The sequence below is a fragment of the Aedes albopictus genome, chromosome 2 (genome assembly GCF_035046485.1).
Source record: "Aedes albopictus strain Foshan chromosome 2, AalbF5, whole genome shotgun sequence".
NCBI lineage: Eukaryota > Metazoa > Arthropoda > Insecta > Diptera > Culicidae > Aedes > Aedes albopictus.
The window spans coordinates 166,145,853-166,165,321 of NC_085137.1; the positions used below are offsets into that span (position 1 = coordinate 166,145,853).

A 19,469-nucleotide genomic window follows, 5' to 3' on the forward strand; every position below is an offset into this window, starting at 1 on the left:
CTACTGAATTTCATTTGAGAAATCTTGGGAATTCTTCGAAAATTGCTTCCGAGGAATCCTACATCTGACATCAGCGGTGTATAGATCGTCAAACAAACGACAGGTGCAATCAATAACACCCTTTTAGAGGAAGTCCACATATTATCATTTTTTTGCCGATTTTTCACTATACACAGACCACCGGAGGGGGGGCTCCCTCGTAAGCATATTTTCCCATACCTAATAAATGGCTTGTCACATAATCCCAGACTCTCCCCCCACTCCTGAAATGCTATATCATTTGTGTACGCTCCCTTAGTAGTATCTGAAAGAATAGAAATTCATGTAGGAATGCCGGAAGGTTATTCAGTGGAAAATCATGAGGACTAACTGAAAGAAATATTCCCAGAAAGAATTACTAAAAAAAACTCTTAAAGGAATTCCTGGAAGAACACTCAAAGGTATCGTTAGAAAAACTCTTTGCCGAATACCTGGAAGTATTCCGGGACGATGTATTAGAAAAAAAAATGGAAGAAGTCCCAGACAAAGTTTCAGAAAAAAAGCTTGAAAATTATGTTGGAGAAATTCACGAAAGAATTCCTGAGGATGTTCAAGAAAGAAATTCAGGACAAATTCCTGGAGGAGCTCTGGCTGGAGTCCTTGGAATAATTCTTGGAAGACGGTGCATATAAAAAAGCAGTAGAAGTCATCCTCGGAAAAACAATCCGTGAGGAATAATTGAAATTCTCCAGTGGGTTGCTTCGGGAAAAAATATAGAAATAATTTCTCGAGGAATTGTTGAAGGAATTCATGAAATAGTGCCCCAAGAAATTTCCAGAAAAAAAATGTGGGGTGTAAAACCCCTGGCGGAATTCTACAATTAATCCTGGAAAGAATTTCAGGAGGAGTCCCTAAATAAACCTGGAATGAAGTTAAGAAAGGATGTTGGAAGAATTGCTATAGGCATTCCAAGAAGGGGGAATTCCTACAAAAATATCGAGATGAATCCTCTGAAAAATTCTAGAACGAGTCCTTGAAAACTATTTGAGGAATATCGGAATACAGTTTCGGAAAAAAAAATCCCTGAAAGAATTCTGGGAGCAATCTTTGAAAGAGTTTTTGGAGAAATCTCTTGAAGAACTCTTTGTGGAGTGTTTGAAAAAAATCCAGATGGCATTTTGATAGAAATCTTGGAAGAATGCTAGAAGAAACTCCAGAAAGAATTTTGGAAGTAATACTTGAGATAATTTCGGTCAAATATCCTAAAAAGTTCAAAAGAAACTGATAATAAAGTCGTAAAGTAATCCTTGGGCAGATAATTGGAAATATTACCGTGAAAGAATTTCTTGAGACATAGCTAATTGCAAAAGCCTTCAGATAAATTAAACACATGGAAGGAATAACTGGATGAATCCTGAAAGCAATTTCAGGGAAATTTCCTGGGAGGATTGCCTAGAATTATTATAAAAAAATATCCCACGAAGAATTCCTGAGGAATCCTAGATTACTTGTTGAGGAAGTTCCACCAATAACTCCAAGAAGAATTCCTGGCAAAATGTAGCGTTGGAATTTCTGGAAAAAAAAATACAGGAAAGAATTTTCCAAGAGAAATCCCTAAAACATTTCCGGGGCAAATCCATGATAGATTTCTTAAAAAACTTTCGGATAGAATTCGTGGGATAATTCGTGAGAGAGTTCGTAGGAGAATTCCAGGGTTTCTGCGAGGAATTTTTGAGGAAATATCTATTAGAACTTTGGGGAAAATTACTGAAAAAAAAACTCTGATAAAATCAAGATTAAAAGATTTCTTGAAGAAATTTCTGAAGTTTTTGAAAGAAAAAACCTTGAATGTTTCTGGAAGGAAGTTTTCCGGAAGAAATCCTTGAAGAAGTCTCGGAGAAATATCTGGGAGAGTTCCAGAAGGGGAAATTTCATAAGTAATTGTGGGAAGATTTTTGAAACGAGTCCCCGGAAAAATCCCGGGAGGAATCTCTGGAAGAGTTGCGATACAAAACTTACACTAAGCAAATCCGGCAGAAAATTCTGGAATAATGGTGAAAGAATTCTTTCAGAATTTCGAGATAAATCTCTGTAACAATTACGGGAGGAATCAAATGAAGATTTTCAAGAGAAACATCTGGATAATTTTCCGAAAAAAGTCCGAGGAAAAATTCCTGGAGGGATACTTAGAAGAATTCCAGGAAGAAACTTTGGAAACATTTCGAGAAAATTACTGGAAATTTTTTTTAAGGGATTCCGGGATCAATTCTAAAAAGAGTTACGACAAGAAAACACTTTGAGTACTCTAGGAAAAATGTCCTAGGGCATCTTATTCATTGATTCCTTGTGCAATTTCGATTACTTTGGTCAATCACGGAGCAGCAACTACGAATTGTGTGGTCATCTATGCTCATGCTCATGCTATAGAAAAAAATTCCGAGGGGATCTTTAGAAGGATTTTGTGGGGAATGCTTTGAAGAATGCAGGGAGAGTTTCCTAGAAGAATTATTGTTTTGAATTTTGACAAACTGCTGAATTCCTTCCTTCTCCTGCAGGCACAAATATCCCAAATGTAGGATAGCGTGCCTCTGGGGCTAGACTTTTAGTTATTGATACCTGATACCAGGCTAAAAAATCCACAAAAGCTTTTACATCATTAGGGAAAAACGAACAGTTTTAAACTTCCCATTGTCTGCTACAATTTTACAATAATCTCATTCGCCTTGACAGCAGACACAGTCATCAATTGCTAAGAAATTTGATCTCGCTGCACAAATAAACTTATCCGTCCCATCAGTCGGAACAGAAAAGCTTTCCATTCTGCAGTCATGCCCCAACCCAAACACAAGAGCAAACAAATTCATTTTCCTCGTGTTCCACGCTTTCCTCCAACCTCTCTTACCCAAGGATCAGCAATACTGATACCCACAACCTACCTATCTACAATACACATAATTCCATTCCGGTGCCAAACCATCATCATCGTCGTCGTCGTCGTCGTCGTCGTCGTCGTCGTCGTCATCAGTCAGTTCATTATCCTATTTTCCGCATCCTTCTTTTTTTTTCTCTCTGTTGCAGAAAAATCCCAGCACCATCCGGACGCCCGAGGAGGACAAGGGCAAGGAGAACTACACCATGACGGGCTGGGTCGTGCTGGACCGGGCGGCACCCATCTCCCGGCACATTGCACCGCTGTGTTCAGAGGCGCCGGACTCGACGTACGCCCGGGACGTCGACCTCAAGGCGTGGGCCGAACTGCCAGGTAAGAGTCAGTCGTTTTTTTTTTTTTGGGCGATCACTGTCGTGTGCGATGTCGTCGCCGGGCAAATGCTTTGTATGTGAACCTTAATTTAGGGTAAAATTGATTACTTTCCATCATTGTTCTTGAGTTGATCATGAAAACAGTGAGTTGGGAATGTTAAAAGTTTAATATTAAAATATTATCGATTAAGCAAAAAAAAGCCAAAATTTGAAATCCGTATCTGAGCACCCATGGTGATGCAGAGGGCCGAATTGAAAAATCTCCATCCTGGGCGATTGCCACTTGCTAGCCACTGCCTTGACCTGTGCTCAGGTAAAATTTCTGTTGAATTCTTTGATTTTGTTGTTGAGACTGCGCCGCCATGAGCCTCTGCGTCTGCCTCTGCTGCGATGTCCTACTGGGTTCCAATCTAACGCTTGCTTGCAGATTTCGTTTCCGCCCCTGCGTAGAGTATGGCCGACCCACCTTCACTTTCGCTCCCGAATTTCTGTCGCTATCGGCTTTTGATGACATCGACGATGGAGCTCCGCGTTGGAGATCCAATCGTCAGGCCACGATGCACAAATTATATACAGCAGGCATCTATTGATGAATACCTGCCGCCATTGAGTGTTCTCCGCTGATACACACCAAGTTTCACTGGCGAACAGCAGCACAGATTTCACGATTGAGTTGAAAATTAGGATTTTGGTGCATTCACTTATCTAATTGTTTTTCCATACATTTCTTAAATTCGCAAAAGAAGCCACAGTCTTCTTAATCCGTGCACCTATGTCGATCCCGCCATTTGGCTACCAAGATATTGGAAGCTTTCAACATTCTCCACTGAGTGCCCAGCTACCGTAGAGCTGGAAGGGTTGACCGTGTTTACATCCGACGATTTGGTATTGTTGCGTTGATGGTAAGGCCTGCCGCCGAGGAGCGATTGGCCAGATCATCGAGCTTACTCTGCATATCAGAGCGCCGTTGGCCTACATAAGAGAGTAACGTCATTAGTCAGTTCGAAGTCATTTAGGTGCTCCATGGTAATGGGCTGCCACAGCAACTCACGATTTGGTTCATGATCTAACGCACCTACCGACATCTCGTCGATTACGATGAGGAACAGTAGCGGTGATAGTATACATCCTTGCCTCACTCCCAGTTGGGATCGGGCAAGACTCCGTTGTGCAGTACTCTGCACGAAAAATGTCCTGTACTGTGCTTCAATGAGGCCGATGATTTTCTCGGGAACACCTTTGCGCCTTAGGGCTTCCCACATGTTTTTGTGATTGAAACGGTCAAAAGATTTGTCACAATCTATGAACACCAGGTAGAGAGATTCTAGGATTTCATTGATTTGCTTCAAGATGGTTAATACGAAGCGTGACATAGTCCACACAGGACCTTCCAGCACGGAGTCCTGCTTGCTGCCGCCGTAGAGTTGCGTCAATTTTCTCCAATTTCCGGTTGAGGATCACTTTGCAGAGAACTTTTAGAACGATGCACAGTAACATGGTACCCCGCAAAGGATCGCATACATTTAGATCACCCTTTTTGGACACCTTTACTAAGACGCCTTGCACCCAGTCGACCGGAAATGTCGCGGTTTCTCATATGTTGCAGAATAATTGATGCAGCAGTTGTGCAGATATTTCGCACCCCTTCATTGGTACATTATCTCAAATTAAATTCTCGGAGGAATCTCTGAAGGAACTGCTGGAACAACTTCTCAAAGAACCCATGGAACAACTTTTGAACAAATCCTTGCTGAAATTTCTGAAGTAACTCTAGAAATATCGAAGATATATCCGAAAGTATCGCAGAAGAAATTTCAGAAGTAATTTTAAGAAACATCTGAAGAAAATTTCAAATGAATTTCTGGAAGAATTTCTGAAAAAACAGGAATCTTAAAAATTTCCAGGAGAAGAATTACCAGGGGAAATACATGAAGAAGCACATGTAAACCGCTGATGGAATACCTAACAAATCCTCTTGAAATGTTTTTGGGAAAAAAAATCTTGGAGAAATTCCCGAATAAAAATCATCAACATTTTTTTAAATTAATTCCTAGAGGAATCCATAGAGAATTTCCTAGAAGTACGCTTCAAGGAAATCTTGGAAGAATATCTGAGAAAATACATAGAAGTATACACGGCGAAATTTCCGATGAATTTCTGAAAGCATGTCTTCCAGCCTCTCTGAAAGAATCCTAATAAGAAACTTTCTTAAGAAATCTTTGGAGCAATTTCTGGACGGGAAATGCCTCGAAGGAGTATCTAAAGAAATGTGAAGAAATCTTGGGAACTTGCTTAATAATCTTTTGAAGAATTTAAAAAAAATGCATGAAGAAAAACCTCTAGAAAGCTCTGAGTATGTTGAAGGAGTTCTGAACTTCTGATTGTTTATGTATCCGTGAAACATTTTCTAAGAAAAATCCATGGAGTATTTTTCAGAAAGTTCATGGAAAGATTTTTAGATGAATGCTTCGAAAAAATTCTGGAGGAATCTCAACGAAAAAAAATCTTACGAAATTCATAGATGACTTTCTGCAACAATCATTACAAAATGTTTTAAAGGAATCCTTGAAGTATTGTCTTAAATAATCCATGCTGTTTTTGAAAGCTATCCATGCAAGACTTTCTTGAGGTATTCTAGAAAAAAATTCTGGAGGACAGTCTAAAGTCTAAGGTAATCTCAAGCTTTTGTCAAAGAATTTCTTACTGAATTTCTTTAGGATTTCCTGGTAGATTTTTTCAAGAGCTCGTGAATTTTTTTTAAATTATTCCTAAGATGGATTCCAGCAAGGGTCCATGAAAGAATTATCGAAAAATCTGTGGAAGTTATTCAATGTAATTATTGAATATTTTTTTAAAGAAATCTGTGGATGGAAATATTTAAATAGAAATTATTGGTCAAATTTATAATAACAGCCATGCGAGATTTTCTGAAAGAATTCCTCGAAAAAAAAATGTGAAGGAATCCCTAGGGCAGTTTCTATAGAAATCCCTGCAGAAAATTCCCGAATGGATCTCACATTTTTTTAAGAGCCACTGGAATTTCTAAAAAAATCCTAGGAAGATTGTCTGACAGAATTTCAGATTGAAAATCCTGGAGCGTTTTCTAAAGCAATCCCCGGAGAAAGTTTTAAAATAAATAAAGGAATTTCCGAAGGATTTTTTAGAAAAAAAATCAAGAAAAGTTCAGAAAATAATAAGGTAATTCTTTGAATGGTTTTTTAGCCCTTTGGAGACGGCATTTTTACCTTTCTTGATGCAACCTCGCTGGTCTGGAATCACGAAGATGGTCGATTTTCTCGGCTGGGCACATATGACCCATCCGTCCCCAAAGGATTAAAGTAATTCCTGTAGGAATTATTACAAGTTTAGTTTTTGTTTAAATGTACTATTTTAACTTGTAAGCATTTCTTAAGTTTAATGTACATTTATAGTGCTCTGAAGTAAAACAGCATCATGTGATCTCAGCAATCTTATTTTTGGTGGCCTATTCTCAGGTAATTTCGGGCAAAGATAAAATATCAGATAAGTGAACTGTTCCCTATCAGGGACATCGAAATGTAAACGTCTCGTATTAAAACCTGAATCAGGATGCCCCCTTAGGATTAGAAATTCCTAGACAAAATGCAAGCTATGAAATCAACTAGCTACTTTATCGGCGCTGCAGTCTTGGGGAATCAAAACGACTGTTTTAGATTTGTCCCGACGCGACGTTTCGACTCTGTTTCCAGTCTTCTTCAAAGGGAAACTGTAATGGGATTTTTATTGGTGGCTTGAATTATGGGTTTTAGTCAGTGCTGAAAATTTCATTTCGTCATATCTAAATTCAACCACCTACAGCTCATTTTAGAAGCTGAACCTGAGAATATGGTATATGAAAAACTTGTGCGGCTAAACCAGTTCTGCAAGAAAGTCACGGAAAAACTGCTATTTTTCGAATATTTAAGATAAATGTCACCGACTACCTTTGAAAAATGCTAAATGATATTCACCGTGAATATCATTCGCATTTTTCGAAGGTAGTCCGTGACATTTACCTTAAATATTCGAAAAATAGCAGTTTTTCCGTGACTTTCTTGCAGAACTGGTTTAGCCGCACAAGTTTTTCATATACCATATTCTCAGGTTCAGCTTCTAGAGTGTACTGTAGGTGATTGAATTTAGATATGACGAAATTAATTTTTCAGCACTGGTTTTAGTTGACTTACTTCTGCAGTGTTTGATAAGCGTTGTTTTCTCTCCTAGTGTTATTATCTTCGTGTCTATATTGGTGTGCCCTAACTCTTTTAACCTGTTAAGTTTGTTTTTGTGTGTTTTGTGTCCGTACAATCTTGTTTTTAATTTGTTTTGAGTCATACCAATGTAACACTGCTGGCAAACATTGCATGGTATTTTGCAGACTATTTTGCTTAGATCTAACTGCATCGACAACGATCATAGTTTCAACTTGGATCGAGCTACAGTGATTGATAGTAGTAAAAACACAAACATATTAACATTTCTTAAAATGTGTCATATAGTGAACACACCGTTACCGCGTTCACAAGTGCAGTGCAGTACAATGCGATAAAAATCAAGTGAAATCAACCAAAAAATAAGCCACGGTTCACTTGACAAGACTTGACAAAATCACACCACACGCTGTAGCTATAATATATTTGTGTATGTAATAGTAGTTTACGCAACAAGGTGCAGAATAACGATTTTTACAGCACGAGTCGTACATTTATCCAACGAGGCTTGCCGAGTTGGATAATTACGACGAGTGCTGGAAAAATCGAGTTCTGCACCGAGTTGCGTACAACGTTTTTTGCAATTTCATAAATTACCCTTGAGGATAGTTTTAAACAAAACTTTTTCGTCAAACTGCATACTGATGTTCATAGCCATGTTCAAGAAAATCTGATCATAACAGTTTATACTGTGCAGTTGTCACAATTTTTCATAACTGCGTTTAGAAAGCATCAAGAAATTGATCAAAACTGAAAACAGTGCTGTAATGATTCATTACGCAACGCAAATCAGTGCTGTAATGAACCATTACAGCATTGTTAATTTGGTGTGGGAAAGTAGGCCTTTTCCTGTCAGATTTCCGTGAGGTAAAACAGCCTATTACGATGAGAAATTGCAAAAAATTAATTTCACAACCGATGTACAGACACAAACACGACACTGGCAATCCTATGTCCATTCTAACAAAATGCGACTAGTCAGAATGTAAGTCAACTAAAACCCATAATTCAAGCCACCAATAAAAATCCCATTACAGTTTCCCTTTGAAGAAGACTGGAAACAGAGTCGAAACGTCGCGTCGGGACAAATCTAAAACAGTCGTTTTGATTCCCCAAGACTGCAGCGCCGATAAAGTAGCTAGATCACACATAACAGTCGAACTCTCTTAAGTACTATGAAAGCAACTAATGCTGCGAACAAAAGGCAACCTGCCAGAGAAAATACGATTACAGGATTGACTGATGGACCAACAACATTTATGAAACCTCGTCATCCTGTCATCGGAAATTATTATCCACTAGGGTAACAGGGAAAAATATATGTTTTGTGTTGTGTTTGTCCATTTGTGATGTTCTAATTTATTACGCATTTGTAGTGTTCCACTACAAGATGTCATATTTTTATAAGCATTTGTAGTGCCTCATTATTTTTTTCGTAATAGAATTTCTGCAGAAACTCACATACAACTTTCTTACGCAACTCTTTGTGAAACTTCTGGAGAACTCTCTAGTAGAATTTCTGGAAAAATTGGAAGTTGCTGTGGGAAAACCCAGTAAAAATTCTGGAAGGAACTTTTAAAACTTTTTTCTGAAAAACTCTGGAATAGTTTTTGAGGGCATCGCTGAAAGTTTTATAAGAGGAATCTCTGGAGTAATTTCTAAATAAACGTCTTAAGAAATTCCTGAAGGGATTTCTGAACGTTTTTTTAAGAATCCCTGGAGGATTTTCTGCTCAAATTAATGAATACTTTTTGGGAAAAAAATTGAACAATACTAAATCAATAGTAAATCATGCAAGATACTTTGTAAGAATTCTTTGTGGAACTGGTAGAATAGGATAGATTTCTAAATGAATCCTTCAAGAATATTTCCGAATGAATTTATGGAAGATTTTTTGAAAAATTCCGTGAGGAAATTTTTGGACAATTATTATGACAAATTAAAAAAAAAAAACAAGTATTATCATGATGATTAACCTGGGCTTGTTACGGGAATATCAGTAAATAAAAAGAAAATCGGGTTAAGTACTGTTCCTTTGAATTCCACTAAGAATTTGCATCCTTTGACAGATACGTATTTCGACCTCAACTGTAAGGTCGTCTTCAGTGTCTTGTACTTGACTCGACTGTATTTTCAAAATTTTTAGAAGATTTTTTATAGGAATTTTTGGTACATTTTCTAAAGGAATCTTCCCAGACAAATTTCAGAATAAATCTTCAGAAGATTTTTTTAGTTACCCCTGAGCGAATTGATCAAACTATCTCTGAAATGATTTGTCAAAATCATGGAGGGGTTTGTGAAGCAATTTTCTTCAGAGAGCGTTCTAATAAAGTTTAAAATTCTAGGTTAACTTACTCTTATTTACATAACACCGCAGAATTGCCACAAAAGGTGACCGAGCAGATAGCGGTACAATCCTATACTACTCGTATAGATAAGATCGTTCGGCAAATACAGCACAGCCAGTAATCACGCTCTATCAAGTGCTTTTCACGATTCCGAATCCGAGTACGAATCCCTTGAGGAATTTAAGAAGGGATTCTCGGATGAATTTCTGAAACAATTCGTAAAGGACCTGTCCATGAACTACGTAGACTCTGGAGGACTACTGGAGGGCGTCTGGCCAAAGTCTACGGTCCATACAAATTTCGAAAATTTTATGTTTACGAGAATCTACGAGGACGAAGGAGGGAGGGGGGTTCTCAGATTGCCAGAATTTAGTCTACCTAGTTTATGGAAAGCGCCAAAGAAAATTTTTTGAAGAAATTCGTAATGGAGACATTTTGATTTGATTGCTTAAGACATTTATGCAAATAACGTTATTGTGTATGAATAACTCCACTTCATAAGTTCTGGCCTACCAAAACTGAGGATTCAAACGTGGAATTCCCGAAGAAATCCTAGAAGCAATTCCTGAAGGAATTCCCGAAGTAATCCCCAGAAGATTTTCAAAAGGAAACACAGAAAATAAATTCCTGGATGAATCCAGGGGATCGAAGGGGATCCAGGAAGGTATCCGAAGGCGATTTCCAGAAGGAATCTCAAGAAGAGTTTCTGTAGGCACCGTTCGAGGATTTTCTTATGCAATTCTATGACAAACTCCTGAAGGAATCTCAGCAGAAATAACTGAAGTAATGTCGGGTGGAATTCTCGAAATAATCCTTGAGAAAATTTCTAGGAGGATTTGCTGAAGAGAAATTCATGAAAGAATCTCGAGTTCCCGGAGAAATCCTATATGAAATTCTCGAACAAATCCTAGGAGGAATTCCAAACGGAATTTCTAATGAAATCTGAAGAAGATTACCTGAACGATTAGCTGCAGGCATCCTTGAAAAACGCCCGGGAGCAATTCCTGTAATAACTCAGAGAGGAATTTTTGACGCAATCCTTGGAGCACATCCTGAAAAATCCTGAGGGAATCTCAAAAGAAAGGTACGAAGAAATCCTTGGAAGAATACCTGAAGCAATACCGGGAACAAATCCTGAAGAAATCCTGATATGAATTTCTAAATGAATCCCAAGGAGAATTTTCAAAACAGAGCCTCAGGAGAAATTATTGAATGAATTCCAGGTAGATTTCCCGAAGAAACCCTAGGTGAAATTCCTGAAGGAATACCGAATAATAGGAATGATTGAAGTGAGAAGAAATTTAGAAAGAGGCCCGGAAGCATTTTCTGCAAGAATCCGAAAGAGAGTTCCAGTAGGAATTATTATGTGGTTTTATTGGCAATTATCGGTGAAAAATAACGGAAGCAGCTTATTTTGCGTGACACGTTTCGAGCTACAAATATCCCCAATTCTTCGGTCATCATCAGACGCCTAAAACATTATACATTTATTTAATACATTGATTAAAGTACAAATACAATACAATTTAGGTATCACAAAACACTTACATTCAGCTGGAATCACCCCTTCAACTTCGTCAGTTATATAATACTAATTTGTAACACCCATCTCATGCCTACTTTCACCCAACTTTCACCCATTATGTTGTTTCACTCATTCTCTCATATACGCAGTTTTCCTCTCACGGTTGTCTTCGCAACTGAGCTAAAATCCCTTGGAAGCCCAGTTGAAGTTCCCACACTCTCTCTGTAGGTTCACAGTCAGATCTTCGCCTCTCTTCTTAATATGAAACACCTCTGCTATGTTCCTGGTTGCCTGGCCTTTGTATTGTATCTGTACTTGAATCAATGTATTAAATAAATGTATAATGTTTTAGGCGTCTGATGATGACCGAAGAATAGTAGGTCGAAACGCGTCACGCCAAATAAGCTGTTTCCGTTATTTTTCACCGATAATTGCCAATAAAACCACATAATAATTGTTCACGGTGATCAACCCCGGTCAGTTCCAGTAGGAATCCCTACAGAAATCCCAAGACGAATTCCTGAAAGATTCGCTGGAAGCTTTTTTTTTATTTTTGTGTATTTTAACTTAGATGCTAATTCTACACTCTGCGCTGGAAGCATTCCTGAAGGTGTGTCGGATTCCGAAGAAATCTCAAGAGTAATCCCAGAAGAAATTACTAACTTAGTCTCATGAAGAATTCCTAAGGCTGACACAAATTTCGATTTTCCCTCATGTCACCCCCCCCCCCCCCCCACCCCCTCGGAATTTTTTTGTCTGAATTTGACATTTTGAGGGGGGGCGCAAATAAATTAGAGTCATCAAGAAAATTTCTTAAGAAATCCGATGAGTTTGACGATTTTACCTAATTGTGTGGGTGATTTTTCATGATATACTTTTATTATTTATCATCCCCCCCCCCCCTTGACGTGTCAACAAGCAAAGTGACAAAAGAAGAAAATGAGATTTGTTCCGGCCTAATGGGAAGCCACAAGGAATTTCTGGAATTCGAGGAGTTTCTGGAGAAATCCCGTGAGCAATTCCTAAAGGATTCCCCGAAAGACTCGCTTGGTGGGTAAAATCCTGGAGGAATCCAGAATTCCTGAAGAAATCCTAAGAAATTCTAATAATACTCAAGTTATCTTGAAGAACTCCTGATTAATATTATTACTTTAGTAATGAGATTAAGTACCGTCGTTGGGGGTGAGAATGGATCAAAAAAGGATATTCAAAAATTGTTTGTTAAATAACAAATGCAATTGAAGTCGGAATAACTTTTTATTTGGTATGTATACTCTCCTATGTGGTAATGATAGTTTAGCGAGAAAGTATCACGTTATATGAATTGCTTACTAAACTACAAATGATTGAAAATTGACCCAATCTCACCCCTTAGAGCAACATTAACGGCGGCTACTATTCGAGCAACCCGCGCAGCGCTACCATTTTGACTTAACCACCCTTTTCCACACCGGTAGCAATCAAATTAGTCACCCTGATTCGTATCGGGAGGGCTGTCATATTCCCATAGAATTTTTAGCAGCGCAACTGTCCCGCTACTATATTTGGTCACCCACCCATAGCGCTACTATTTTGCGAGCGCATCCAGCAGCGACCGGTAAAGTTTGCTGCAATGATGGAGGGCTGCCAAACGGGGTATAGAAGCGCACCGTTAAAGGTGCTCTTAGAGGGGGTGAGAATGGGTCAAAGCTGAGACGAGACTCGCGAAGACGGTCTTCTTTTTCTCCACTTTGTTATTTTTTTCTTCTTCCTATCTGTGTTGACATTATGTTTTGGGCTGGTGGTTCAAACACGTACGTGACCGCCTTACCTCACATGCAGTGTGACTGAATCCCATTCATGCACAAAATCATGTTGAGGTGAAATTTTGCACCGCCAACAATCGCCAAGCAAAGTAATCATTGGAATATTTTGTTTTCAATTTAGCTTTGACAGTACAGTAGAAGAAAATGCTGCTCGGAGTGAATTTTGGCTTCAGAATTTATCTCGGATAGCAATACTTTCCTCGTTTTAGGTAACGTAATCAAACGGGCTACAACTGACAGCTCAGTTGGGCTGCACTTGACGTTGCTTTTTTTCCTCTTCGCGAGTCTCGTCTCAGGGTCAAAGTATTCGAAATCGCCTATCTAAGAATATAAGTTAATTTTATTGATCATATGTAGTAAACCTACTTAAAACACAATGTTATCATGACGAATAAAAACTTAGGTAATTTTAAAAGATAATTAATCCACCTAAAAGGGCTAACACAACCGAAAAAATGGTTGAAATTTGATAAAATAACGTTTGTATGCTGCATCACTATTTTTAACCATCATAATCATCCTCATTTAGAATTTCAACCTCCATGAGAGGAGGGGGGATTACAATGAGGGAGGGGCGCATTGAAAGATTGATTGTAAAAAACATGATAGTTTTAGTATACTGGATAAGAAATGTTTAACCAAACCCTCCGTTATAAACTCTTATGTACATGATCATTGACCTCTATATTGCTAAAGTAAATCACTCCATCTCAAGGTAGAGGGTCTTTCAAATATTATGTTACACAACAAAAATGAGTGGAGAAGAAGAACACCATTGAGTCTATTTTGTAAGCTTACGATATTTCAGTACACTACAGATTAGCTGATGATTAGAGGAGCTGTTCAAACACACTCGTGTGACACTTCTCGACATATTTTCGAGAGAAAGCGTGCTTTTATGAAGATACGGTAAACATGGCACCACTCTTACGTCAAATGAGGACTGGATAACAAGTTGAATTTTTAGTTGAGGTTATGTGCACTCGATAACTTGCTTGACCCAATCTCACCCCCATTCTTAATATTTAATGGGGTCGAAAATATTGAATTTTTAAATAAAAAGAGCAATGACAGCCCGCTTTTTTTTCATTGCATCAACCAGGTAATACCTACAGTTAACCACTTATAAGAAAATTTATGGTTAATTACTTGTGTTAAACATTACGAAGGAGGATTTTTTTCAGAGTGATTTACTAGTAGTTTCATCATATAAGTTTAGCCACAAATTTAACAAAAAACGATTATTGCTAAACATCTTATTCTGCATCATGACGTGTAAAAACATCTCCTCTTTGAAATAATATAAAGTTTTCAATATAAATTAGCGATAGTTGATAAGCTATTTCAAATTTTATGTTTCTCCGCTTTGACCCAATCTCACCCCCCAGACCCATTCACCCCATCGACGGTACTCCTGAAGAAGACCCTGAAGGATTCTTGGGAAGATATTCTGCGGGAATCCCAAGGAAAATTCCTAATAGAGTTTCAGAAGTAATTCTTTATGGAATCCCGGGTGAAATTCTTGTAGGATTGCTGAGTTTCCTTATTAATCCAAGGAGGAATTCCTAGAGAAAATATTATAGTAATCCCAAGAAGAATTTTAGAAAGAGACCCAGAAGGATTTTTAGCAAGAATCCGAAAGAGAGTTCCAGAAGAAATTCTAGGATGAATTCCTAAAGGCTTCGCTGGATGAATTTCTGAAGGAATCTCGAATATCCGAAGAAATCCTATGAGAAATTCCAGATGAAATTACTTAGGTAATACCATCGAGAATTTCTAAAGAGGACCCAGAAACAAGAATTCAAAGAAGAGTTTCTGAAGCAATCCCGGAATGAATCCCTAAACAAAATTTCTGTCGTAAGAGCTTCTGATGAATTCTTGAAGGAATCGTCGAATCAACGTCGGAAGGAATCCCTAATTCTTAAAGAAATACTAAAAGGAATTGCCAAAAAAAAAACTAAAGTAATCCCACGAAAAACTCCTGGAGAAACCTAGATGTTATTCCTAGAATATTCCAAAGATTAGTTTCTGAAGGAGTCCCTTAAGGATTTCCTGAAAGAATTCCTAGAGAAATTCTTAAAGCAACCCCTGAAGCAACTCCGGTAGAAACCTCAGGAGGTATTCTTGAAGGAATCTTGGGAGGAATTCCTAAAGGAATTGCAGGTGGGATTTCAGAAGGAATCATGGAAGCATTCCTCGGAAGAACTCTTGAATCAATCACCGGATGAATTTGAAAGAAATCCCGGAAAGCATTTCGGAAGGGATCTTAGATAGGGATAAAGGAATCCCACCACAGGGAAATTATTTCCAGGTGTTATGTCAAAAATTCATAAGGTATTTTAATAAATTTCGTCAGTTTACTTCGCTGAGTGTATACCAAAGCTACCCCGCACTACGTTCCCAGGCCGTTCCCGACGAACAAACAGAGAAAATCTTCGATGGGACCAATTTATCCCGGTCACGTCCCCATCATCGCGGGCAGGGCCCTCTTTACCCTCATTTTCACATCCGATCCGTGCACCCGCGTTTCGTTCGTTGCGGGCGAATCTGTTGATTCAGCATCAACAGCAACACGCAAAAGTTTTCGCCATTTTTCGCCACGGATCTCCGATTCGTTCCTTCGCGGAAGTCAAATGCGTGCGTGTTGGTGGCTGAGGGCTGACGGCGCGGCGGAGAAAGCGTCTTACCGAGAACTGACACGTGCTTTCCGTATTGCAGATTTGACAGAATTTCGCTATTACCACCACCCATCATGGGTTAGTGTGGGGTGTACCTAGACTTTTTTAACTGTGATGAAGACGACACCGACCGACCGGTGTGAAAGAGCGTTGGTTAATGATATCAAATGATGTTTCGAAGGCGGAGATGATGGTGGCTCGTGGAGGATGATGAGCAATGCGTTCCGACCCTAGACCGCGAGCGACACGCTTTGAAATTGGATTAAGCGTGGCTGTGAGGTGTTGGTTTTTCTTTTTTGGATTAAAAAGTTTGTCACTCGGATTCGGGGAAAACGCGTGTCAATTTGCTAGGTTAATGCGATTTACGACCTGGATGGTGAGTAGAAATTTAACGATATTACAATTTTTCCTTTTTTTTGGCATGATTCTAAGTAAGAGCGTTTTAATCAGTTCCTGCCAAACTAAAGGTCAAGAGCTTGTTTCTTACAAACTTCCAAAAACTCGTCCAAACTTTTCACTCTTTTCAGAATCATTCATACTGTAGCGAATTTCATCCGTTGTTGTTTCTTCGCAAACTTTCGAATCAAACCCATCACTCTTGTTGTTCCATTGCCGTTTCCTGCCAAGCGCTCCGACATAGAGGAAGATGTTGTATACTTGACTGGCTCTGTAGCAACAACAACCGGAAAGTTCTCCACTCGCTAGTAACCTTCCCGTTACACCAAACTGATGTTGCTACTCAGCTCGTATGCGGCATTTATTTCTCTGTCTCGTGCATATTTTATGCTCGGGAAAAAAGGAGTTTACTTCTCTGTTTGCTGCTACTTAGTGACGCGCCATGGCAGGCAGACAGGGTATCGTGTGCAGCAGCATATCCAATCCAACAAGAGCATATATAGTGCAAGACAGTTTGGCCCAGTAAATGTTTTGTTGCCTTTCTCCATAAATCTACCGCAACAACAACAACAGCAACGGGAGGCCAGTACGGAAGGTCATGTCTCAACATTAGCGAGTCAGTTCGTTTCGTTTCGGTCGGTCGTTACGGATCGTTGATGTCGTTGTTGTTTGAACTGTGGATGTCTCTGTGCCGTAGAGTGGCAGTTCTTTGCTCAGTGCTCAGCTTAGTCTGTGAAATGTTTTTCCGAACTTGTGACAGTGCTGAATGGTAGCTTGGTTCATGCAGCCGTAGAATATGTTTTCATTTTTTTTATTATTAACGATGCAATGCCATAAGGACCTGCGTATAACCTGTATAGACTCTTAGAAGTAGGAAAGGGGATCTGATCAAAGTCTACGCTCCACACAAATTTTGTATGGGCAAAAGTCTACGAGGGAGAGGACGGGGGGGTCTTAGATGGCTAAACATGAGTTAACGTAGTTTATGGACAGCGCCTAACACTAACATCATTGCCTTGAATTTCTAGACTGGGAAACGCCCAACACTCGCCATTTCATGTAACAACTGGTCCACCTAACGTGCTCTCATAACTCTACGCCTTCTAATGTGAACAGAACCCTTCGAGCTTTGATCGCCCTCCAGAGCCATGTTGAAGATTAGGCATGGGAGTCCGTCACCCCGTCGCAGTCCACGGTGAGATCCAATTTAACTGAATAGTTCAACCAAAACTTTTGGGCAGTTTTTCATGGCGTCCATAGTTGTTTTGAACGGTCTGGCAAGCTTCCCAGTAAAGCTGTTCTCGCTCATGATATTCCATAGCGCCCCCGTATGCATCCTGTCTATAATGTTGTCCTGAGTTTTACATACTTCTCGCCAAATACCGCGTTCCAAAGTACTGGGCGCAGTATTCAGCCCTGAGGCACCTCCACGGTAATGTCGATGCCTTCGGTGTAGCGGTCTCTGCGAGAAGCTCTCTAGGCTGCATAGTCTATTCAAAATTTTTAGGTGATGAATGGCATTCTCGATGGCAGCACAGCTGACAGTGTTGAACGCTTAGTTGAACACGATCTTCACGTCTAGTGTGACCACCACACAGTAGTGGATTCTCCTTCGCTTCTTTTTGAGTACTGTCTTGGTCATTTCAGTCACTGACCTGACAGCGTTTAACGTTGATCGTCCCTTCCAAAACTTGTTACATGAGAGCTCAGGGTCATATGACCTCTTGGTATAGACCGTCAGCGTTGACAGATGAATCCGCATCAATAATTTCCCGGGGGACAAATTGGTTTGTACACCAACGGGTCGCCAGGTGACTTCCCGTATTTGAACAGTAGAACCAATCTTTGTTTTTTCCATAACTTTCCAAAAGTTCACCTCAACCCCATGAACATTCCTGTAACACGTGGTTACAAAACAGTCACGGCAGCGCATGTAGGGGTTGCACAAAGTCACTGTGACTTACTGCCGTGACTGTTTTTTAACCATGTGTGTTTCTTGGGATCTGCATAACCATTCTGAACAACGCTACTGCAAGAATACCATCCACACCCGATGCCTTGTTCACCTTGATTGACTTCGCTGGTGATCTGAGTTGATCACTTATCACCGAGGCAACCTGGCTTTGACCGGTTTGGCTATTGGGGACGGGAGCCCTTGGTGGAGTGTCATGACGCGGGAACAAAGATGGTAAGATCTTCTGCAGCATCTCGGAGTAACGTTCTGGAAGCGCCGAAGTGTCCTTCGTTTTGGTCATGATTACCCTACCCAAGTAACGTTTTTAAGTTAAATATACTACAAGAGGTTATTACAACCATCATAAAACCAAAGTAAGATATACTAGGTTTTATACCGGTTTTGAAAACCGCTACAAGACTAATTGGCCTTCAAAATGTTACTTGGGTTTAGACATCATCCCAGGGGCTCGTGTTGGCTGCCTGGCAGAGATTGACGAAGCACATTCGCTTACGCGTTTTAATCTTCTTGCCATTGCCAGTGCATCATTTGGCTCCGTTCTATCCTCATCGGTGCAGCTCAGATCTTTGCAGCCTTCTCCTAGCTCTTAGACAGGATGCGTAAATTCCTGCGATTTCTGGGCACTACCACTACATTGGACGCACCCATTTCTGAGTATGGATCATCTTGGCGTTGCGGCGTCGCATGCGCCGACTAGATCCTCGCTAGACAGGTCGTCTGTGTTTCCGTGAGCAATCGTTCCACAAACGTTGACTTGGTCAACGTCAGCCATCCGCGATTGCTATTAGTAACCCTCGGCTTTGGCTGTTTTCCTCCGTATTCGACGTTGTACCGAATCGCCAGATGATCACAACCCAAGCAACACATGCTGCAAAAGAGTCACGGCAGTGCAAGTTTTGGTTGCACGGAAGTCACCACCCAAGTAACAATGAATGCTTAACAGTGAGAGTATAAGCTGAACAATGACTGGTGAATGGTGTCAGTGGCTGAACACAATGACAGCTAAATATTGGTCTGGCTTGATCGACCTCTTCAATCAGTAATACATATATGGCTGAATATCAACACTCTCATGCATAATTAATCATCTGTTGTTCAACCTTTAATCAAACATTTCTTGACAGCTGACTCAAGTATGTTTTCGTAAAGTTCACATCGCTTCTTCAGCCTCAATACAGGGTTAGTACAGCTTATGCTCTTGACTATTCAGGCACATCTAGTAATGCTCTTGTTTTCGAGGATAAGTATACAGTTTTCCCACAGATGAATTTAT

At 39.7% G+C, this 19,469-nt stretch overlaps 1 protein-coding gene across 1 annotated transcript in view; it reads left to right on the top strand.

The window, feature by feature from the left end:
* The window catches only part of LOC109398712 (out at first protein), a 354,874-nt gene that overhangs the window by 301,858 nt on the left and 33,547 nt on the right, over positions 1-19,469 (top strand). Inside the window, exon 4 of the mRNA XM_029867322.2 lies at positions 3,058-3,241. Coding sequence (XP_029723182.1) covers positions 3,058-3,241 — 184 coding nt within the window. The remainder of the gene's footprint in view (positions 1-3,057; positions 3,242-19,469) is intronic.